The sequence below is a fragment of the Procambarus clarkii genome, chromosome 38 (assembly GCF_040958095.1).
Source record: "Procambarus clarkii isolate CNS0578487 chromosome 38, FALCON_Pclarkii_2.0, whole genome shotgun sequence".
In the NCBI taxonomy this organism is placed as follows: Eukaryota; Metazoa; Arthropoda; class Malacostraca; order Decapoda; family Cambaridae; genus Procambarus; species Procambarus clarkii.
In genome coordinates, this window is record NC_091187.1 from 30,374,956 (window position 1) to 30,399,020 (window position 24,065).

General features: G+C 48.2%; 1 protein-coding gene across 1 annotated transcript; it reads right to left on the bottom strand.

Moving 5' to 3' along the window:
* Positions 1-11,330: 11,330 nt before the first annotated feature.
* Positions 11,331-13,646, bottom strand: LOC138372413 (uncharacterized). Its single transcript, XM_069337898.1, has 5 exons — positions 13,624-13,646; positions 12,145-12,444; positions 11,877-12,051; positions 11,691-11,796; positions 11,331-11,604 (listed from the first exon to the last, which is right to left on the bottom strand). Exons 2-5 carry the CDS (start codon positions 12,442-12,444, stop codon positions 11,451-11,453), a joined length of 735 nt encoding a protein of 244 aa, XP_069193999.1. The 5' UTR covers positions 13,624-13,646; the 3' UTR covers positions 11,331-11,450.
* Between the last annotated feature and the right edge of the window lie 10,419 nt (positions 13,647-24,065).

Sequence of the window (24,065 nt, forward strand, 5' to 3'; positions counted from 1 at the left end):
CCCTCCCTGCTGCTCTCTCCGACCTTTCGATTCTGCCTCTCCATTGCACCCTCCTCCTTTTTCATGACACCATCTTCGACGCTGCCCTCCACTCTATTCCTCGCTCTTAATTTCGAGAAACGCAGAAGTCGGTTCCCTAGTGGAATGTGGGTTGTACTCGGGCTGTCTGTCTGCTGTAAGCATACAGACTGGAAGATACCACCTCAGGCAGACAGCTGATTCTTTTCTTTTGTTTCGGAAGGCGAGTGATGTGGCCCATAGAACCATCCATACACCTAAGCGTGAGTGTTGGAAGTCTTATGTTTCCACCATTACGTCCAAAACTCCTCTGTCGCAAATCTAGAAGCGTATCCGCAAGATTGTGGGTAAGCTCATTCCCGATGTCTCGCCGGACCTTCACCTCCGTGGTACTCTTGTGGCGGATCCGTTGCAGGTCGCGACTGAACTGGGTTTCACTTTTCTTCTGTCAGCTCTGATTCTCAGCTTCCTTCTACGTAAGCCTGTTTTTGAATCTCGTCCTTTAGATTTCTGCATCCATCTCAGACTTCCCTATGACGATCCCTTCTCTCTCTCTGAACTTCAGTCTGCCCTGGCCTTCTGCGGTTCTATGGTGGCGGGCTCCGATGGCATTCATTATGAGATGCTTCGCCGTCTCCCTCCGTGTACGTCTCAGTATTTACCGAATTTGTATAATCGGGGTCGTGAGTGCCTGAGGACTGGCACGATGCTGTTGTCCTCCTTGTTCGGAAACTAGGGTCTCTTGAGATATCCCCGAAAGACTTTCGCCCTTTTGTCCTCATGAGTTGTGTCTGCAAACTCTTAGAACGTATGGTTAACGTTCGTCTGATGTGGTCCTCGGAACACTATCACCACCTCTCCCCTTCTCAGTTTGGTTTTCGCAAGGTCTGCAGCACAACAGATGTCCTGGTGAACTTGGAGGCCTATATTCGTACTGCTTTCCCTGCGAAGACCTCTGTTGCTGTCCTTTTTGATCTGGAAATGGCTTACGACACCACTTGGAGATATCATATTCTGTCCCAACTTCATTCTTTTGACCTTCAGGGTAATCTCCCTCCCTTTCTCCAAAGCTTCCTCACATGTCGTTCCTTTCAAGTGAGGCTTGATACCACTCTCTCTCTGCCCCATTTCGGCAATATGAGAGTGTACCTCAAGGCAGTGTTCTGAGCACTACTCTTTTTCTGGTTGCCCTCATTGGTCTTCTTTCCTCCCTTCCTTCTGCCGTCTTTTCCGCTCTGTGTCGACGATCTTACCGTTTGCTGTCAGGGTGATGAACAACTTCAACAGCGGCTTCAACTTGTGATTGATTCCGTGTCATCTTGGGCCCATCGATCATGGCTTCCCGTTCTCTACGTCTAAGACTTGTGCTATGACTTTATCTCGAAAGCATGTCGTTTTTCGTCCGTCTCTGATGCTCTATGGTCTTCCCCTTGAGTACAAGGATTCCGCTAAGCATTAGGGGTTAATCTTTGTCACTCGTTTGTCTTGGTTGCCCCCATATTTCTTACCTCAAAGTTGAATGCCCTAAAGCCCTTACCCTCCTTAAGGTTTTATCCCATACTTTTTGGGGAGCAGATAGACACACTCTCCTCGCTTTACATTCCTCTCTCGACCTGCCTAAACTCGATTATGACTGCCCTGCTTTCTCGTCTGCTTCTCCTTCTAATCTTCACCGTCTTCATGCTTTGCACCATGCTGAGTTGCGCTTCAGCTCTGGGGCCTTTCGTTTGACTCCAGCCCTCAGCTTGTATGTTGAGACTGGCTTCTTATCTCTCCGGGACCGCGGTGATCCCTAACGTCTTCGCTATCTTTCGCGGTCCTTGCAACTGTTACGTACTCCTAGCTGAATACGTATATAAAATTAAATAAACTTTTGTTTCATTATATTATTACTTGTATATGTACACATATTGTGTTTTTGTAAATTGGCGTGTGGTGTGGCAATGTCAGTGGGGACAGGAGCGCGGTTGCACACGTCTAATACCTGTTAGATTCGGGAAATTAGAATTGCTGGACCTGTTCAGTTATGGGAGTTCCAGATGTCACTTTTACTAAGTTTATATAATTGTTTATTTACTGTTATTAAGCAGGTGGCATTGTACTTATATATTTTGCAAGTAACTATTATATTTAGTTTGCATTCTTATGTGTTTTAAGAACAAGTGGTTGTTCAATTAGTTTTAAATATTAGAAAGTCTTTAGTTTCCATCCCTCATCCTGGATGAGGCAGAGGGGGAGTGGATTATGGGTAATGACGGTGCGAGAGTAGTCAGTAGCTGATACGGGTCAGGAGAGATCACATCTTTGTAGAGTTAAGTCTGTAACATTCATGTTGTGCCATATTTTATTATATTATATTATGTGAGAGAATACTTTTTGTTTGGTTGTATAAGTTAACTTGACCATCTGTGCTTTTATATTATACTGTATTGAATATATATATTATAAGTTATATGTATAATTCTTCAGTCCTAAGGGAGAAATACTTTTAATTCTTAGCCTGTTATCATTCATGGGGTTATACTGGTGACCCGCTTTAGAGAGTAGCAGTTGTATCCCTAGACATAATTAAAGCTTGGCTGCTGTAGGGTCACGAGCCTTAACGAACGATAGGTAACAGCAACATCCTACCTCTTGACTGTCGTGCTTTGACTTTTACCCCTCCTGTAGTTCCTGTTCCTCTTCACCACCTCCCCTTTTCTGCCCGGTTATCTAGTCTACAGGATTCTCTTTTGGTTCTTATTTCTCCTCGTACTATTTCTTCCTTGCCCCCGTGGCGAGTCCCCTTGTCAAAATTTTGTTCTTCCTTGTCCCACATCACTAAAGCTTTAACCCCTGTTACAGTTCTGAAACGCTTTTTCCTTGAGCACCTTTCTTCACACTCCCGCTCCGTTTCCATCTTCACCGATGGGTCTAAGTCTGCAGACGGTGAAGGCTACTCTGTTGTTTTTCCTTACCGCACTTATATGTGTCGCCTACCTCCGGAGACCAGAATTTTCACTGCAGAACTTTATGCTATTCTCTATGCTCTTCGTCTCCCACTTTCTAGTTGTCAATTTTCCTTTGTGGTTGCCGTTGACTCTTGTAGTGTCCTCATCTCTTGGGTCCTTCAGTCAGCTCCATCTAGTGCCAGAGACAGTACAGGCCAGAGTGCCGCCTTGACGTCCGGAAGCACGAGACCACACACCACAGGAGACAACTGGAGACTAGACTGGAGACGAGGCAGGTAGGGGTGGACGAGGTGCGGGAGTCAGGGATGCACTAACTTCCATTCCGACACCCACAGGCATATCGAGGCTGGCATTAGAGACCGGCAAAGGGGCAACAGACGACTGGGAAGTATCACTCACCACAGCAGCACCTTCAGAAAGGTCCGGGACCGCCAATGGGGAAAAGTCTTCCTCCTTGAATAGGTTCACAGGCCCGACCCGGCGTGCATCACATCTCGCAGCCTGATGGCCCGAGAGTCCGCACCGGTAACAAGTCCGGGGCTGACCCCCATAGAATACGCATACCATGAAGCCCAGAAGCAGGAGAGACAAAAGGATGGGGTCCTTGAAGCGCAGTGCCACAGTGCGGGTCTGAACACCCTTACACCGCTCAGAGAAGACTGCATTCATCCAGACACTCAAGACCCGCCCAATCGAGTAAAGTGATGCTGGAGAAGGGATTCAGGGAACTCAAAGGGTTCACCATGAACTGCCACATAGGTAGTCACATTGCACCTGTCCGACACTTCCACTGAACCACCACCCTCAGGCAGAGTAAAACTCCTCCCGTCATAGCAGTCCATAAATTCACAATACACAGCCATGGAGCAGTATTTCACAACAGCTCGATGCCCGGATACAAGTTGAACGCCGCACACTGATGTCTCATCAACTCGCAATATGTCATTCACCACCACCTCAACTGCCGGGTAAGACGCTGGGCCAGTAAATTATAGTCCAATGGTATCCCTCAGCTTCACAGGAGGAAGGGGGGCCGCCATCCATCCAGCCGTCACAGCTCCAAGGGTCCGCTCACAAACTCAAACTATCTTGGGTCAGCAAACCAGGAGCTCGCAGGCGACACGTCCACCTCCGCCCAGAGCTAGGCGAGCACTCGCTTCACAAGGAATAGTACATTTGGGTCATTCCATCTCAAATCACCAAAAAGTAACCTATGGCTCCCACTCGACCGTCTCCATATGCCATGAAATTTTGTAGTAAGATAGCTCTAGACCCAAAATGACAGTTTGCAAAATATTAGAGCTCAATCTGCTTTGGTTCTTAAAAAACAGGTCCATATTCAATGGGCTCTCGTCCCGTTAATGCATAAGTACCACAAAGTAAGTAATTATCAAAAGAAGGCACCAAACCGGGAAGGCTATGTAGCACCGTCAAATACGCAAAATAATCAGAGGGCGCTAAATATCACCAAGGATGCCAATACGAGAACAAAAACGCATAAGGCGAACGATATCAAAAGTATCCGAGTCACCAAGAATTCTATTGAGGGACAGGTGACCGCGAGGGGCGGTCGGAAAGCAAGACACACGCTCGTCCTGGAAGTCAGGACATTCAAGAAGGACATGCACGACCGTAAGAGGGACAATGCAACTAGGACAATAAGGAGCAGGGCGGCGCTCCATCAAGTGACCATGGGTTAAGCGAGTATGACCAATACGCAACCTCCCCAGAGCTGTTTCCCACCGCCGGTTACGGTGGAAGGAGGATGGCCACGAGGAAACAACATTTAAGAGTACGTAGCTTATTACCAGTAACAGACAACCAAGAAGCCTGCCAACGGGTAAGGACTGAGGAATGGATAACCGGGTAAAAGTCGGAATACGGAATGCCTTTGCGAGAGATGGGACAAGAGCGGACAGCGTCCTTGGCAGCAGCATCCGCACGCTCATTTAAAGACACACCAATATGGCTGGGAACCCAACAAAACTCAACCGACTTAAATTTACCGTGAACGAGAAACAGCCAATGCTGGATCTCGACAACTACTGGATGAACCGGATTAAAGGACCCGAGAGCCATGAGGGCACTACGAGAGTCAACAACAACCACAAAGGAAGACTGACAACGAGAAAGCAGGAGACGAAGAGCATAGAGAATAGCATAAAGTTCCGCTGTAAAGATGCTAGTCTCCGGAGGCAAGCGACACATAAGTGCGATCAGAAAAAACAACAGAGTAGCCAACACCGTCCGCTGACTTAGACCCATCGGTGAAGACAGAAACGGAGCGGGAGTGAGAAGAAAAGTGCTCGAGGAAAAGGCGTTTTAGAACCGTAGGAGGGGTAAAAGCTTTAGTGATACGGGTCAAGGATGTACAAAACCGCGGAAGAGGGACCCTCCACGGGGGCAAAGAAGGAACAACACGAGGAGAAACATCAGAAATACGAACGGAGAGAGAATCCTGTAGGCGAGATAGCCGGACAGAAAGAGGGAGGTGGTGAAGAGGAACAGGAACCGCAGGAGGGGTAAAAGTTAAAGCACGACAGAGGCGAGAGGAAGGATATTGCAAGGACCGTGCAAGATAGCGAAGACAGTAGCGATCACGGCGGTCCTGGAGAGACAGGAAGCCAGTGTCATCATATAAGCTAAGGATGGGAGTCGAACGAATGGCACCAGAACCGAGGCGGAACCCAGAATGGTGCAAAGCATCAAGACGGCGAAGAGTAGAAGGAGAAGCAGACGAGTAAGCAGGGCAACCATAATCGAGCTTAGACAGGACGAGAGAGAAATGTAAAGCAAGGAGTGCGCGCCTATCTGCCCCCCAAGAAGTATGGGACAAGACCCGAAAGAGGGTAAGGGCCTTAGAGCACTCAACACGGAGGTAAGAGATATGCGGAGACCAAGACAAACGAGTGTCAAGGAATAACCCCAAAAGCTTCGCGGAATCTTTGTATTCAAGGGGATGACCATAAAGCGACAAAGAGGGACGAAGAACAACCCGTTTCAGCGTAAAAGTCATGGCACAAGTCTTAGAAGTAGAGAACTTGAAGCCATGACCTGTGGCCCAAGACGACACGGCATCAATTGCAAGTTGAAGCCGGCGTTGAAGGAGTGGCGAATCATCACCCTGACAACAAAGGGTAAGATCATCGACATAGAGCGGAGAAGACACCAGAAGGAAGAGAGGAAAGAAGACCATTGAGGGCAACAAGAAAAAGAGTAGTGCTCAGAACACTACCCTGGGGCACACCTTCGTATTGCTGAAAAGAGGGAGAGAGAGCGGTACCAAGGCGTACCCGAAAGGAACGATGAGAGAGGAAGCTGCGAAGAAAGAGAGGGAGATGACCACGAAGGCCAAAAGAATGAAGTTGAGACAAGATATGATAACGCCAAGTGGTGTCTTAAGCCTTTTCTAGGTCAAAAAGGACGGCAACAACGGAGGTCTTCGCAGCAAATGCAGTACGAATATAAACCTCCAAGTTCACCAGGACATCTGTCGTGCTGCGGCACTTGCGGAAACCAAATTGAGAAGGGGAGAGGAGGTGAGGGTGTTCCATGAACCACACCAGACGAACGTTAACCATACGTTCAAAGAGTTTGCAGACACAACTTGTGAGAGCAATAGGGCGAAAGTCCTTAGGGGAAGTACCCAGAGACCTCGGTTTGCGAACAGGGAGGACAACGGCATCGAGCCAGTCCTCAGGGACTGACGACGACTCCCAGATCCGATTATACAGACTCAGTAAATACCGAGACGTGCTCGGAGGGATATGGCGAAGCATCTCATAATGAATACCATCGGAGCCCGCCGCCGTAGAACCGTAGAGGGCCAGGGCAGAACGAAGTTCAGAGAGAGAAGGGATCATTATAGGGAAGCTGAAGATGAGTGCAGAAATCTAAAGGACGAGACTCAAGGACAGGTTTACGAAGAAGGAAAGATTGGGGAAGATGAAGACCAGAGCTAACAGAAGGAAAGTGGGAACCCAGTTCGGAAGCGACCTGCAACGGGTCCGCCACAAGAGTATCATGGAGGTGAAGGACCGGTGAAACATCGGGAACGAACTTACCCGCTATCTTGCGGATACGCTTCCAGATCTGGGCCAGAGGGGTCTCGGACGTAACTGTTGAGACATAAGATGCCCAACATTCACGTTTAGCCGTACGGATGGCCCTACGGGCCACCGCACTCGCTCTCCGAAAGAAAAGAAAAGAATCGGTCGTCTGCCTACGGCGGTGCCTCTTCCAGGCTGCACGCTTACAGCGGACAGCGCGAGCACAGTCCGCATTCCACCAGGGAACGCACTTCCGTGGACCCCGAGAGGAAGAGCGAGGAATAGAGCGGAGGGCAGCGTTGAAGACAGTGTCATGAAAAAGGAGGAGAGCGCGAGAGAGAGGCAGAAGGGAGAGGTCAGGGAGAGCAGCACTGAGGGTAAATAGGGTCCAGTCTGCCTTAGCAAACTGCCACCTAGGGAAAGAGAGGGAAGGACGAAAAGAGAAAAAGGAAACAAGGATGGGGAAATGAACATTTCCATGGAGGTCATCAAGAACCCACCACGTGAAATCTAAGTAAAGGGAAGAGCAGAGAGAAAGATCAAGACAAGAAAGGGTGAGAGTCCGAGAGTCCAAATGAGTGGGCTCACCAGAATTCAGAAGAGACACGGAAGAAGAGAGGAGAAACAGCTCAAGGAGGCGACCCCGGGTATTCGTCAGAACGTCACCCCAAAGAGGATGACAATTGAAGTCACCCAGCAGGAGCACAGGCTCCGGCAAGGAGTCTAGGAGGTGTTTCAAAGCAGTAAGAGAGAGCGGGACACTCGGGGGGAGATGAATGGAACAAACTGTGTACCATTTCCCCACATAGATACGAGCAGCAGAACAATGGAGAGGCGAAGGAAAAAGCAAAGGAACAAAGGGAACATCAGCACGAATCAAGAGAGCAGAAGAATTAGAAGCCCCTGCAATGGCTGGGGGGGGGGGAGAGAGAAAGGAATAGCCACGAAAACGACCAGGACGAGCACCAAGCATTGGCTCCTGGAGACAGACACAAAGGGGCGAAAACCGCGAAATGAGAAGTTGGAGTTCGAGGAAATTGGCGTTATAACCTCGAACGTTCCATTAAAGAATGGACAACGACGAGAAGAGAAAGGACAAAAACAGAACAAGGAAGAAACAAAGGCGAAAGAGCAACAGAGCACGTTAAAGAATATCAGGGTCGGGATCAGCAAAGTCAGGGTTAGGGGCCATGGGTAAACTTAGCAAAGACGGAGGGAAGGAAACGGGAGAAGAGAACAGATCAGACGTGGGCGGGCGCCGGAGGAGGAGGAAGAGGAGGAGACAACGGAGAGGAGCAGGCAAGGACAGCAGCAGGAAGAGGGAGTAGAAAGAGGGGAGCGCACCCCAGCAAGAGCACCAACCGAAAGGGAAGCAGGGGCCAAAGAAACCTCCATAGCAGGAACAGGGGGCGTAATCACTGAAACGGGAGGGGAAGGAGCAACAGAGCCAGAAGTAGGAGCCGAGGAAGAAAGCGAAGCCTTCTTACCCGCCGGGGAAGAGCCAGGCTTACGCTTCTGACTTAAAAGAGACCGGTGTCCCAGCAACTACGTACCGGGCAACGGATTCCAGTGTCTCAACAGAATCCGAACAAGAGCACACACGACGGCCGTTAGGAGAGCGATGGACATCCGCCCGCACCGACAGGCGGTGGGGAGAGCCGATAGATGGAGGAAGAGGATGGGAAGGAGGATCGGAGGGGGACGAGGAAGAAGACACAGGAGACATGACAGACCAGGTAGAAGGAAGGGGAACCCCAGACAGAGGACCAGGAGGAGGATCCTTCGGGAGAGAACACAAAGGAACAAAGGAGGGGGCAGTGGGCGCATCAGGGTCCAAGGCCCGGAAACGGTTGTGAGTCTGAGGAAGGCGGGAAGGACGAGGAGAGGAAGAGTGCAACACGCGAGCATAAGAGATATTAGCACAAGGCCGGAGCCGGCGAACCTGGCGTCTCGCCTCAGGAAAAGATAAACGCTCCCGGTGCTTCAAGTTGAGGACGGCTGCCTCAAGCTTGTAATGGACACACGCACGAGAGAAGGTAGGATGGGCCTCACCGCAGTCGAGGCAACGAGCCTGGGGAGAAGTGCACTCCGACTTAGAGTGACCTTCGCCACCACACAAAGGACAGAGTGACAGTCCCGGAGCAGCGGAGGGCACCATGCCCAAACCTCCAGCACTTGTTGCAGAGCCGAGGAGAAGGAATGTACTCCTGGACAGAGCACCTGGCACCAGCAAGAATGACAGAGGGTGGAAGGGTCCTACCATCAAAGGTAATCTTCACAGTCCGGAGGGGTTGACGACGACCACCACGAGGGGGGGACGAGTAAACGTGTCCACCTGGAGAATAGAATGGCCCTGGGCAGCAAGGATATGTTGAATATCGTCGTGGCAGTCGCGCAGGTCCCGAACACCTGTCGCAACATGGGGCGGGAGCAAAATAGTACCAACACTGGCATTCAACCGAGCGTTCTTAGAGACCCGAACAGGGGTCTCGCCAAGGCAGGATAAGGCAGCCAAGCGGGAAGCAGCATCCTGAGAAGGAGCAGCAACGATACGTGTACCGAGACGAGTGGGGGTTGAAAGTAATGGAGGCATTCACGGAATCAACGCGATGTCGATGGAGGGAGAAATCGTCAGGCGGCGCAGAATCAAGAGATCAAAATATTTGGCCCACGAAGCGGGACCAAACAAGGCTTGATAGGTAGCAGAACTGGAAGGAATCGAGCGAGGGCGGCCGTGACGAGGACGGCGGTGAGAACCCCCCCCAGAGAGAGGGGTTAAAAGGCGCAGTAGTTACAACTAGAGAAGGAGCCGCGCCAGGGGACAAAGTAGTCACCACTGGGGGCTTGGGGCTCGACCCAACCACAGAGGAGGGAGGGGAGCCAGGGGAAGGAGTCAGAGAGGCCAAAGGAGGAGCAAGGTCGGGGCCCAATGCAGCGGAGGCTACAGAGCCCTGTCTTCCAATACGGACCGACCCGGGGGCTTGGTCGCCCACTCCACGAGCCTGAGAAGGTCAACCAGAAGCAGCCGAAACAGTGTTTATCATCATGACGAAAAGAAGAAATCATTCACGAATGTGCCCCCACACCCACCACGGAGCCACAATTAGAGGCAGGACACCCAACAAGAAGCTATCGCCCATCTTGCCGGGGCCTCCCAGGGGTGCATCGCGAGTATACGCCCATTAAACGCCACCTTAAGAAACCGACAGTCCGTCGAGATCGGGTTCAGTGACGAAATGGGGATTGACAATAAAAGGGTCCCCTCGCTCTCTACGTCGGGTACTGCAGTTCTACGGGTGCAAGAGTATGCCTCCTCAAGCACCAGGGCGTCAAAATAGAAGAAGTCCAAGGGAAGAACCAGAACGAGCAAAAGGTCGGCAGTTAACGGCAAGCAGATAGGAGAAGAGGGGGGAGAAAAACGAAACAGAAGGAAAAGGAAAAGATGCCCAGCAGAATTGGAGAGGACGGCAGCAGGAGCACAAGGCTCGGAAAGGACAGAGGACTGTCCCAAGGAGCATCACACTCCGGCAGCCGCCCACTAAGCCTCCCCACACGGGGGCAACGAGCTGAGCAGGGAGGGGGACAAGTGTGTGAAGATAAATCTTAAAAGTGTAAGGTAATGGTTATCTCCGCAAAATTTGTACCTTATGACTACAGTGGGGTACACCCACCATTGGTTTTCGCCCTATGTAAGGGGGAAAGTACCTCATGTCGGTCTTCTTAAAGTTTAGTAGCAGTTCAGATATCGTGTATGGCGACGTAAGTCTGGTTACACTTGGTATACACCTATACTGTATAACCCTGGATGGCACTCCCGACCGTTTTAGCGGGAGAGCATAAAAGGGCACAGTGAGAAAAAGGTCACTGATGGCATGACAGTCCTGAACGGTTCTGATAAGGGTTGTTACTGGGAGGGAAGTTTAAGACCATAGTTTACCCAATCACATACAGTGTGACCTAGACTACCCCTCCTGCCTGTCAAGGCAGAAGGTGATTGGCTCTTCTTATATTGCCTGATAGGCGTTAAAGTTAAATGAATGCGTTTGGGGAAGACTGCCACCGCTTTAAACAGCCTAGTAAGAACAGGTTGCCTTACAGTCTGTTCACCGCTACTCTGCCGATCTCTAGCTGGTAGGGGTCGGCAGCTTATCAGAACTTACGCTATCTAACCAGACTGACAAAAAACTGATAAGGTGTCCACATTGACACATTATCCCCTTTGCCGCGGCGCCGCCCCCCCCCCCCTCACATTTCTATACCACATTTGCAAGATGGGCGGTGTTTACAAACTTCAGAGAAATAAACCAGACAATGCATTTATAGCATTTATATTACAACAATAGAATCTCCAGAATTAATTTGTATCAATCGATAGATTTAGACGTTCACTGCCATTGAATATAATATTACAATGAGAACTGATGGGGAACAACTATTGAGCGTAGAAGCGTGGAGCCTCACAGATGACGCGCCTCAGGTGGAAACAGGAGGAGTCGTGCCAAGTGACACCATCGTTATACAGGTTGTTTAACACCGCCAGGCAGTCCTCGTTGCCTTCATCGTTGTCTGGCTGTGGTAGTCCTCGCCTGGGGAAGACAAGTGGTTCTCAAGGCCATGATCATTACCAGTCAACACCAATAGTTTTGGTTACGATCAACAAACCAGTTCTCACCTGCCAGTGCTAGACCAGTTAGAGTAGGGAGAGGAAGAGCCAGATAACCACGACCAAGACCTAGAGTTACGTTTGTTGCCGCTCGTCCAGATGTCGCTGATGTAGTCTGAAATTATACCATTTTCATTACGTCCAAGTTAGTCACTCAAGGCCTAGATAAACACCCAGACCAGCTTTTCAACTTACGTGTAATCATATAGTTGGAAATTAACCCTTGCTTCCTGTGACTTTCAATACTGACTGCCTGGAAACCGTTGCCAAGCCCAGAGCAGTAATAGGTTGCTTGCTCCCAGGTGTAGAGTCTACCAGAGTCGTGACACCATGAGAAGTGGTATGCTCTGCCGTCCACTACCTCGTCAACCTGATAAGTTATAAAAAATTATGTGAAGGCTCATTTTAATTACCAGTTAACCTTAAATACGTCCATATGAAAGGAAAATGGAACTCATCTTACCAGGGGTTTAGCAGCATGGTTGCATAAAGATGTAGTTGGACGGAAGGTAAAGCGAGTCAATAGTGGAGATACTTGTCGAGGAATAAAGACCCGAGGCTGGCTTGGCAGTTGTGGCAAGGGTTGCTGGGGTTGAGGAGGTTGGGTGGGGCCGCCTTCAGGTACCAAGAGGTTTCCACTTGAGGTAACGAATGGCCTGTCAGTGGCTCCCAAGATGGCGGGAGCAGCGTTGTTATTAACGAAGTATTGGGCCCAGGATGGCATCACTGCCGCCGCCATCACCAGAAATATTATGGCAGTCATCTGTAATGAGTATTTATTAAATCTATATAAATAAAAATGGAAATGTTCGTTTGTTCAAAACCACTAATCTGAAATTTCTTCACCAATGGCTTTGAAATTATCACAAAACTATCCATTTGCATCCGAACAAGTTTCTATACATAAATATCAAATCCGACCGTAAAATGTTTTGAAAAGACTTTCATGAGAGGGAAATCTTGAAAACCTCTTTACCAATTGCTTTTAAATTGACAGTTGCATTTGAATAGGCGTGCGTTTATATATATATATTATATATAATATGTATAATATATATAACTACTATACAGATAGCACATCTGCAACTGGTAAAAACTTTTTTCTAAACGGCGCTATGTGTCTCACATAAGTGCTTCACAAGTTCAACTAATTATGTTACAATTCCATTTCAATGTTTGCAATTACATTGATGAATTGAATTTTTAGAGATCTATTTATTTATTTTTATTCTATTATTTTGTATGACATTGCACTGAAAGCAGCGTTTACCATACCGTTGATTTTGGTTTATTTTCCCATTGTTTATCGTTTAACTTTTTTCACCGATAGGAACATCAGATCATTTGGGAATACATCGGGCGAGGGAGTGGGGAATGGAGGGAAAACCGAGGAGGAATGGAAAATGGGGAGGACAAAGGAACAGGAGTGGGGGGAGTAAGAGGGACAGGATGACTGGCAGGACGAGGGGGATGGTGGAATGGGGGAATAGTGGGAGAGGACTGGGAGACTGGAAAGTTACCGTGGCTCAGAAACTAACAGTTGCAGAGCCACAACAACGTGTGGCCGGGAACAGTTATCAATACAAACGAAAGTCATTTCAATTTACAGTGTGAAGTGGAAGTTTAGTGGGACCGAGAAGTTTAGTATTTAAATGTATAGTTAAGTTGCAAGTAAAAAAAAAAAAAAAAAAAAAAAACTTTGAAATTAAATAATTTTGCAACACGAGCAATGTATATGCTACCGTTAAGTCTAATATGTATAATTTACACAAGATTTTAATAGTGAAGTTTCACAAATAATGTATCTCTTGACAATACCTATCCAATGTTTAAAGTAATTACTTTTTATCCAAGGTTAACGTAAACGGCGAGTCAGCTGTGTCATGAAGTTTTCCATGACAGGTTCAGCATTATTACCAGTACAATAATCAACGTTACACACCGGGTCTCCGGTGTGTGAAATTACAAGAGCACGTTTAAGGCAGAGTATACCTCACTTGAGGAGAGTTGTGATCCCACCGGCACGACCACCGGAAAATTATTGTATGAGAAGTGAATAGAAGGCAAGGTGTTGACGGATTAGTTCTGTTCTTTATGCACAATTTATTAAACTTTGATTGTTTCGTGAAGTACTAAGCAAAGATTCACAAGTGTTTTTTAGTAGAAAGTTAAGGATGCAAGGGCGAGATTGGTATACGTAATATTTATAGTAGCGTCAATAAAATTTGTGTAGACTGGTATCAAATGAAGATAAGGGTCGTCATCTTTCATGAGAGCCGTAAGGAATATAGAAGAATTTTTAGTAGAGTCATTCCTATAGTTTAAATTTAATATAATTTAGATACAAGGTTTAACCGAAATCAGTAGGAACAAGAGTTTACCTGAAGGTGCTACATTAAATTACGAATGTGTTGGCAAATTCCTTGCAATACCCGTTACTCAAACTAATCTGCAACTTACACTTATTACTTCAGAGGCGTCGTAAGGTTTTAACGTCTCTAGTGAAGACTAGTTTGGATGTAATAACTTTGCTCAAAGTTATTAATAGAACTTAAACTTATGGATAGTTAGGAGTTACATTTGCAAGTAACAATTATAGTAGCTTCCAAGTTAAATACATGAATATCAGTAAGTGAACAGTACCCATCCCGTCATCCTCTCCACAAGTAAGCTCAAAGCAAGGAAAGTTTAGTCTTATTTAGAAACCAAAATAATAGCATTTTAAAATTTGAGAGACTTAAAGACTTTAAATATTCATATTTAAGATTTCATTTTATTAGGTTAGGAGCAGCTTAGCAGGACACGAATTTAGTGGATATAATCCACGTAGTTACCTACATCTATAAGATGCCATGGATTTGGTTAGTAATGTTATACTAATTAAGTGCATAATCTAGTTAATTGACAAAGATTTGACTTTGTCAGGACGTCACCTGTGTGGATGTGATGATAATCTAGAAAACAATCTCTACAAAGATTATGAAACATTTAACTATACAACGTCTACCATAGTACTTAATTATTACCTAAATATTATTACTAACAAAACTTAATTATTAACAATAAAACTTAACATAATAACACAAACCTTCACTATAATAGAGCGTCTTACTATGGAGGTGAGGAGGTAACTGACACACCTCGGCGCCAACTCCCACTTTTATACTCACCACACTGCTTCTCATTGGTTAATAAATTCTGCAGCAACAGTTCCTTCCTGGCTTGTAATTGGCTACTCCTCAACAGGGGTCCAAGATGCTAGTTACTCTTGACGCTACGACCATAACATGCAAGTGGCCAGATGCCGCCGCCAGAAGTGGCCATTGACAATATCAACAATGCAGGCAAGGGCCACTTAACCCCATAACTAACCGAACATTACTTGACCTCCTTCACTGTTATGTTTATTTTGTTTATTTATTGTTTAGAAATTTATTATTTATCGTCATTTACCGTATTGTTAGTTACAACATAGAGATGGAGAAGAGAGGGATGAGAGGAAGACTTGCGCTCCCAAGACAGACACTCACAGTATATTTAGCACTAATGTAAAAACTTTTACTTGTACTAAAATGCTTATAAAAGGTTCCCATACCAAGGAGAAATAATAAGTTTACAGTTGTAAAGTTTCTCTAGTAGTGTGAACTTATTGAAGATGAATTGTCAGTTCAAATATTATTATAATATAAGAGGGGAAGGACTCCTTCATCCATCATCTTTACTGATCCCCCAGATATGTCACCCCCCCCCCCCCCCCATGTTTTTTTCTTTTTATTTTGTAAACACAAATACAACATAAAAGAAAAGCATGAACATCATCATTCACATTTACAAGGCAAGAAACACATGAACAAAATTGAAGAGCAGTAAAACAAACACACAAACAAAAGTTGTACAATACACATAAAATGGAAACCTAAACATAGGTAATATTTAAACAGTCTGAAAAGAGAAAGCACCAGAGCACTATAACCCAACATAACCAGGCAAGAAACACGAACAAAATTAACTGTATCTCACAGCACATCAAAACAGGTAAATAAAGCAACACAAATCAAGAACCACACACACAGTTAATCATCATTATATTTATCCGGAAATAGACGACGAACGTACTTCTTCCTGAAGGCATCCCACCGAGCCAATACCTCCGCAGACAAGGAAACGTGACGACGCGATCCCCGCGGTCGATACATGAAGTACTTCCGCCCTCTCCACGGGGGCGGAAGTCACGGGAAGAGGCCACACAGAGCTCGGCTGCACTGGCAGTGGAACCACAAGAGGCTGGAGCACAGAAGCTGGCCCTACAGAAGGCAGCAGCACAACGGGCACAGTTTCAGGGGACAAAATCACAGAGGGCGATGACACAGACGCTGACACCACAAGGGGGTGGAGTAACAAAGGGCGGCTGAGAAATGGGCAACAGCGCAGCAGTTGGCAGGTCTGAGGACAGACGCACAGAGGGCACAGACAAGGACGCTAGAGGCATGGGGGTCGCAAGAACAGAATCTTTCCTAAGAACCATCACCAAGTCCCCTCCATCTACCGCAACCGCGGCCGGCGCCACAACCGCCCAACCCGGGGGAACCAGCAACCAGGGATGTGGAGGCAGCTGGAGAAGACACAGGATCAGTTGACAATCCCATCACAGGACCCATCACCACCGCAGCGCAGCCCACAGAAGCCGCAGGCACCCCAACATCATTGCCCACATCACCATCGAAAGAAAACGAACTCCCAGAGTCACAAAAATTCCTGACGTCGGCCCAGGTCTCACCACGAGGCGGAGACATACTCGAAGCTCGCCGAAATCGCTCTTAATACAGGTCGTCGGAACTATCACCCCCGCTAAGATTTACCGCAGTAGAACCTCTGGTCGGCCGCACAACTCCACGCAGTGCACGATCACTCTACATCGCAACCTCAACAACCCGGGGAACAGGACCACACACCGTGGGAGACATCACCGCATGCACGTCAACATGGGCCGAAGACACATCTTCCGGAGACAGTGCACGCCCGGGGCGCATCCTCGATGACTAGGGGCACTAGACCACACACCACAGGAGACACAACTGGAGACTTGACTGGAGATAGGGGCAGGCGGGCATGGCTGAGGCAGGGGAGCCGGGGATGCACTAACTACCACCCCGACACTCACACCCCCAGCCACATGTAGGCTAGCATTTGAGAACGGCAACGGGGCACCAGACGACCGGGAAGCATCATTCATCACAGCAGCACCTGGTGACAGGTCCGGGACTGCCAACGGGGCAAAGTCCTCCTCCCTAAAAAAGTTCAGAGGGCCAACCCGGCTTGCCCTACAACCCCCAGCCTGGTGGCCCGATAGCCCGCACTGGAAACAAGTCCGGGGCTGACCTACATAAATATGTGTACCATGAAGCCCAGAAGCAGGAGAGACGAAAGATGGAGTCCTTCAATTGCATCGCCACTGTGTGGGTCCCATTCGGGATACTCGTCCACTACCTAGAGGAGACAGCATTGATATGGACACTCAAGACTAGCCCATATCGGGTGAAGTGACGCTGGAGTCACTTCACCCACGGAGACAGGGAACTCGAAGGGAGCACCATAAACTCCCACATAGGTAGTTTCACTGCATCTGTTCAACACTTCCACTGAACCACCACCCTCAGGCATAGTAAACATCTTCCCATCATAGCAGTCCACAAAGTCACGATACACAGCCGTGGAGCTGAATTTCATAACAGCTATATGCCCGGATACAAGTTAAAAGGCGTATACGGATGCCACATTCACCCGCAACATATCAATCATGACCACTTCAACAGCCGGGTATGACGCTGGTCCAGTAAATTCCAGGCCAATGGGAACCCTCAGGTTCACTGGGGGGAGGGGGCTGCCATCCCTTCAGCCGACACGGCCTAAAGGGCCCACTCACAAATACAAACTACCACTGACCAGCAAAACAGGAGCTCACAGGCGACACGTCCGCCTCCACCAAGAGCTAGGCGAGCACCCCGACATTCCCCAAGTGATTTGGTGTTGTTGCCTGGTCCCCAGATACGTCGCCCCCATGTGGTCCGATATTGTTGCCTTGTCCCCAGATACGTCACCATACAAAGTGGTCGATATTGTTGCCTGGTCCACATATATGTCACCCCCAAGTCGTTTTGTATTGTTGCTTGGTCCCAAGATAAGTCGTCCCCCCCCCCCCCTAAGTGGTCCGATATTGTTGCCTGGTTCACAGATACGTCACGCACATTTTTTTTTTTAATTTATGGAAATACACAATATATACAAAGTAATCCCAGTGTCAAGTCACTAGTACAAACACAAGAATCTTGAGGTTATCTTGAAGTGATTTTCAGGGCTTAGCGTCCCTGCGGCCCAGTCCTCGACCCGGCCTCCTTTTTATTACACCCCCCATCCCCTCCAGGAAGCAACCAATAGCAGCTGTCTAACTCCCAGGTACCTATTTACGGGTAGGTAACAGGGGCAAAAGAAACTCTACCCAGTTTTATTTCCCCTCCACTGGGGATCGAACTCGGAACCTCATGACTACGAATCCGAGCACTATCCACTCAGCTGTCAGGCTCCCCAACAGAGGAACAGTATAAAATCAAAATATCATAAAACACCAACATGATACACAAACGAAAATACACAGAAGTACTAAAAAATAGAATGTAAATAAAACCAAACCAAACACAGGAGCTTCCAGGGTAGCAACATAGACCGGGAACGAGGTCAAGCACGCTTCACTGGTTTCTACTGATACTTATACTTCTCTGGAAACTGTTGCACAGGAAACCAAGAACAGTAAGAATCCCAAAGAGGTGACTCCTCCTTGGTTGGGCGGATTGGGCACCACATAAATTCAGGAATGACGATCTAGGGAGGCGTCCGGACCTGATTCAACGACATGGGTCGAAGACACAGATGACACAGGCTAGAGAGGCAGAACCACGGAAGCGCATGGCACAGAGGACGAAGATCTAGAGGACAGAGGACAGCTGTGCAGAGGGCAACTGTGCAGAGGCTGGCTGCACAGGGGGCAGACGCACGGAGTTACATACACATTCTGTAGAACGGGGAGTCCTCCAGCACTTTCTGAGCACGGAGGGCAGACGCGCTGACCTCCCTGACCACGCCCTCCCTGAGGGCATGGTCAGAGAGGCCAGTGGCATGGGGGCTGTCAAAACAGAATCCTTCTTGAAAAGGATTTTAAGAAGAATCCACAACTGGGGCCACAACCCAGGGGGGTCACCAGCTATCGGGGATGCAGAGGCAGCCAGAGAAGACACAAGAACAGCTAGGCAATGAGTCCACTACAGGACCCGACACCGCCGCAAGACGGCCTACAGGAGTCACAGACACCCCAACAGCATCACCCACATCATCCGCATCAGAACTCAAGGAAGACAGCGAACAGCCAAAATCGCCCACATCAGCATATGAAGCACGAGCAGGGCAAGGGGACGCATTGTGAGCCACACGAGATCGTCTCGAAACTGGCCGCATATTATCAGTGTCCTCCAACGCCTTCACGACCTACACAGGCGAGCCAGGAGAATCATAGTGTGACAGCTCACAGGCACGCTCCGCAAAGCCATGCAAGACTTTCCCCGGAGCAACAAGCGGAGGCACCGGACCATGCACCACCACACACGACGCAATGGGAACAGGCACGTCATCTGAAATACAATGCAGCACCACTTTCCCCATCCACCAAAGAAACCATGTCCTCCAAAGAAACCGCCAGAGGAAAAAGGCCACGGGGAGGCGCAGGCTGGCACGTCACAGACGGGACCACACGATCCATGGCCAGGACATCATCATAACAACCTGGGAGCACAAGGACGACAGTGACATCTGCCACATCACCACACACAGATGCCTGCACGTTCACCAGCAGGGAAAAGTCTTCTTCAGGGAACAAGGTCACGGGAGCCGCACTATCTGCATGGCAACCTGTCGCCTGGTGCCCATCAAGACCACAATGGAAACACATTCTAGGCTGTTTAGCGTAAAAGATGCGACCGTTGAGGCTAAGAAGTATTATGGAGGAAGGAATCGGAGACTGAAGGCACATGGTTATAATACATGGCTCGTTCGAAACGCCTCGCCATCTGCCAGACAGTACAACGTTCATCCGCACATTCACAACAGCCCCAAACTTGCCAAAAGAACGCTGTAACAGGCCCTCCGGGAACTCGAACGGTACTCCATGCACCACAACATAGGTCAACCCGTTCTCGCAAATTTAATAAGTCAATATTGACTTATTAAATATGTGCATAGGTGACATACTTAACATAATAGTTTCCCTTGAAAAGCTTCATGGAAAACACCGACCTTACCTAACCTACTTAGTATGTTAAGATAAGCATCTTATTGCTTCGTAATTACAATTATTACCTAACCTATACCTATAATAGGTTAAGTAACAATTGTAATTACGAAGCTATAAGATGCTTATTTTAACATACTAAGTAGGTTAGGTAAGGTCGGTGTTTTCTATGAAGCTTTTCAAGGGAAACTATTATGTTTAGTATGTCACCTATGCACGCAACTAATAAGTCAATATTGACATTAAATTTGCGAGAACGGGTTGCATAGGTAGAGGAACCACTGCGGTCCGACACTGTTACAGTTACACCGTCACCAGGCAAGGGGGGGGGACGTCCTCATATCATACGAGGCCTCCAGCTCCTAGAATACCACAGAAGATCCGAGCTTAAGAAGTACCAGGCCACTGAAGAGTAGCTTCACGCCACACATGTTCGCCACAGCAACATGCAGATCAAGTATCACCACCTCCACCGACAGGTAGGACGCCAATCCAGAAAACTCCAAGCATAGAGTTTCAGAATGGCGGACAGGAGGCAAGGGCAGCCCCATGCCGCCGGCTAGCACGTCTAGAAGGCCCGTGACAGGACCGGTCACACAAAGCACCGGGTCAACACTGGAGGAGTGATGATCACACATCCGCACCCTCTGCCGACCATCCAGCCAATCACCGTCCCCCCCCCCCCCCCAAGTGGTTCAGTAAAGTTGCCTGGTCCCCAGATGCGTCACCTCTACAGTGGTCTGCTATTGTGGTCTGTTCACCAGATACGTCACCCCCCACATCCCAAATGATCTGGTATTGATATCTTCGTTATCCTCAAAGACACCTCAAGCACTGTTTATGAAGGAGAGATATAAGTCTGTGTAATTTAAGTAAGTAGGTTAGATTAGCATTTTAAAAGCACTACATTTACATTCTGTGGTTGATTGTTCAATAAATCAATGAACTATGTGTTTTACCAGATCTCTTGTAATGGGGGTCCCAGACCTTATGGTTATCCTTCGCTTAGAGTTTGTTTTTTCTTTTTATTTCGGAAACAAATACAACAAAACAGAAAAAATATCAACAGCATCATTCACATGAACAAAGCAAGAAACACACTGACAAACTGTAGAGCAGGGAAAACACAAACAAAAGTCATACAATACACAAAATGGAATTATAACCATAGGTAACAATGAAATACAGTCAATAAAGAAAAAACACTTGAGCATTATAACCCAACATAACTAAGCAAGAAACACATGAAAAAAAACGAATCACATAGCTCATCAAAACAAATAAATAATGCAACACAGAGCAAGAACCACACACATTTAATCATCATCATATTTATCTGTATAGAAATGACGCAGTTACTGCTTGCTGTAGGCATCCTGCTGAGCCCACAATTCCGCAGATGCGTTAACGTGACTACGTGATCCTCGCTGACGATGCATGAAGTCAGGAACATCCAGTTCGGCGCCCTCCACCACGGGGCGGAAGTCACGGGAAGAGGCCGCACAGAGCTCTTTGGTAAAGACGGTGGAGCCCCATGGGACTGAAGCACAGGAGCTGGCCGAACACAGGGCGGTAACATAACGGGCAGAGTCGCAGGGGACACAATCACAAAGGGCGATGGTGCAGGGGCCGACACCACTGGGGGCGGAGTAACAAATGATGGCTGAGCAGAGAGCAGCCGTGCAGCGATCGGCATCACCGAGAGCAGATAAGCGGAAGGCACAGACATGGACACCAGAGGCATGGGGGCCGTTGCAACAAAATCTTTCTTAAGAACCAGCACCAAGTCCCCACCCTCTCCCGCAACCTCGGTCGGTGCCACAACCTCCCAACTCGGGGAAACGAGCAACCGGGGACCAGTGGCCAGGCGTCATTCCCACCACAGGACCTCCACTGCAACAACAGGGCCCACAGGAGCCGCAGGCACTCAAACAGCGTCGTCACATCATCATCCACAGACGACGAAATTCTAGAGACCCCAAAATCCCTGACGTCGGCCCAGGAGTCACCACGAGGCGGAGACAGACTCAAACCTTGCCGCGAACGCTTGGACACAAGACGCAGGTCGTCGGAACTATCACCCTCACCAGGAGGCAACTGAAGCAGAACCTCAGTCGGTTGCGCAACTCCCTGCAGCGCGACGATCACTCAACATCGCAGCCATCATCAACCCGGGGAACAGGACCACACACCACAGGAGACTTCACAGTGTGAACGCCGAAACGGGCCGAAGACACAGCTGCCGGAGACAGTACATGCCAGGGTGCCGCCCTCGACGTCCGGAGGCACGAGACCACACACCACAGGAGACACAACTGGAGACTCGACTGGAGACGAAGCAGGTAGGGGTGGCTGGGGTGCGGGAACTGGGGATGCACTAACTTCCATTCCGACACCCACAGGCATATCGAGGCTGGCATCAGAGACCGGCAACGGGCACCAGACGACTGGGAAGTATCACTGACCACAGCAGCACCTTCTGACAGGTCCGGGACCGCAAACCGGGGAAAGTCCTCCTCCCAGGCCTAACCCGGCTCGCATCACATCTCGCAGCCTGATGGCCCGAGAGTCCGCACCGGAAAAAAAGTCCGGGGATGACCCCCATAAAATACGCATACCATGAAGCCCTGAAGCAGAAGAGGCAAAGGGATGGAGTCCTTCAAGAGCAGTGCCACAGTGCGGGTCCCATTTTGGACACCCTTCCACCGCTCAGAGGAGACTCCAGACACTCAGACCCGCCCATACCGAGTAAAGTGATGCTGGAGAAGGGAGTCGGGGAACTCAAAGGGTTCACTATGAATTGCCACATAGGTAGTCTCACTGCACCTGTCCGACACTTCCACCGAACCACCACCCTCAGGCAGAGTAAACATCCTCCTGTCATTGCGGTCCACAAATTCACGATACACAGCCACGGAGCAGAATTTCACAACAGCTCGATGCTTGGATACTAGTTGAACGCCGCACATAGATGTCACATCCATGCGCAACATGTCAATCATCACCACCTCAACTGCCGGGTAAAACGCTGGGCCAGTAAATTCTAGTCCAATGGTATCCCTCCGCTTCACAGAGGGAAGGGGTGCCGCCATCCCTCCAGCCATCACGGCCCCAAGGGTGCGCTCACAAACACAAACTATAATGAGTCAGCAAACCAGGAACTCTCAGGCGACACTTCCACCTCCGCCAAGAGCTAGGCGAGCACTCGCTTCACAAGGAATAGTACATTTGGGTCATTCCATCTCAAATTACCAAAAAGTCACCTATTGCTCCCACTCGACCTTCTACAAATGCCATGAAATTTTGTAGTAAGATAGCCCTAGACCTCAAATGACACTTTGCAAAATATTAGAGCTCAATCTGCTTTGGTTCTTAAATAACAGGTCCATATTCAATGGGCTCTCGTCCCGTTAATGCGTAAGTACCACAAAAATGATCAACTTTGACCCTTTGTTAAATCACTTCTATTGTCTATAGGAGTGTGAAATTTGACATACCAGGACAACGTTTGGTGTAGAATAACGTACTTTAATCGAAATAGAAGTATGGGTGACCATTCATCTATCCATCCATGCAAAAATCACTGCCAAATTTTGTCGCGAGAAATTTGGAGACCACTTTCTCATTAGCAAAAGGTATAAACGCCATGATCCTTTGCAACGATGTATAGCAAGTACAATATTATGCAGTGATGCAATAGCAACTCTGTTGTATCCATCTGTCCACAGGTGGCCCACTTGAAAGTTGGACCAAAAAATTGATGTGCAAAACTAGCCAACTTTCAAGGCAAAATATCTCAATATGCGTCATTCCCAATTTGGTTTTGAATGACACCATTGGATAGAACAGATTTTTCTAAACAAGAGTAACTTTTATTTAGAATGGGATCTGAATTCCTAGTTCAGCCAGAGGACTCTGAAAATGACATACCTTGGTGCAATATCGAAAAAATGAAATTATGATTCTCCTTCTTCTTTGTGCACTGACTTTTTTTCTTTCAATTCTTTCCGGGACACATTCGACTAAATTCTTCACCGTCAAAAAACTGT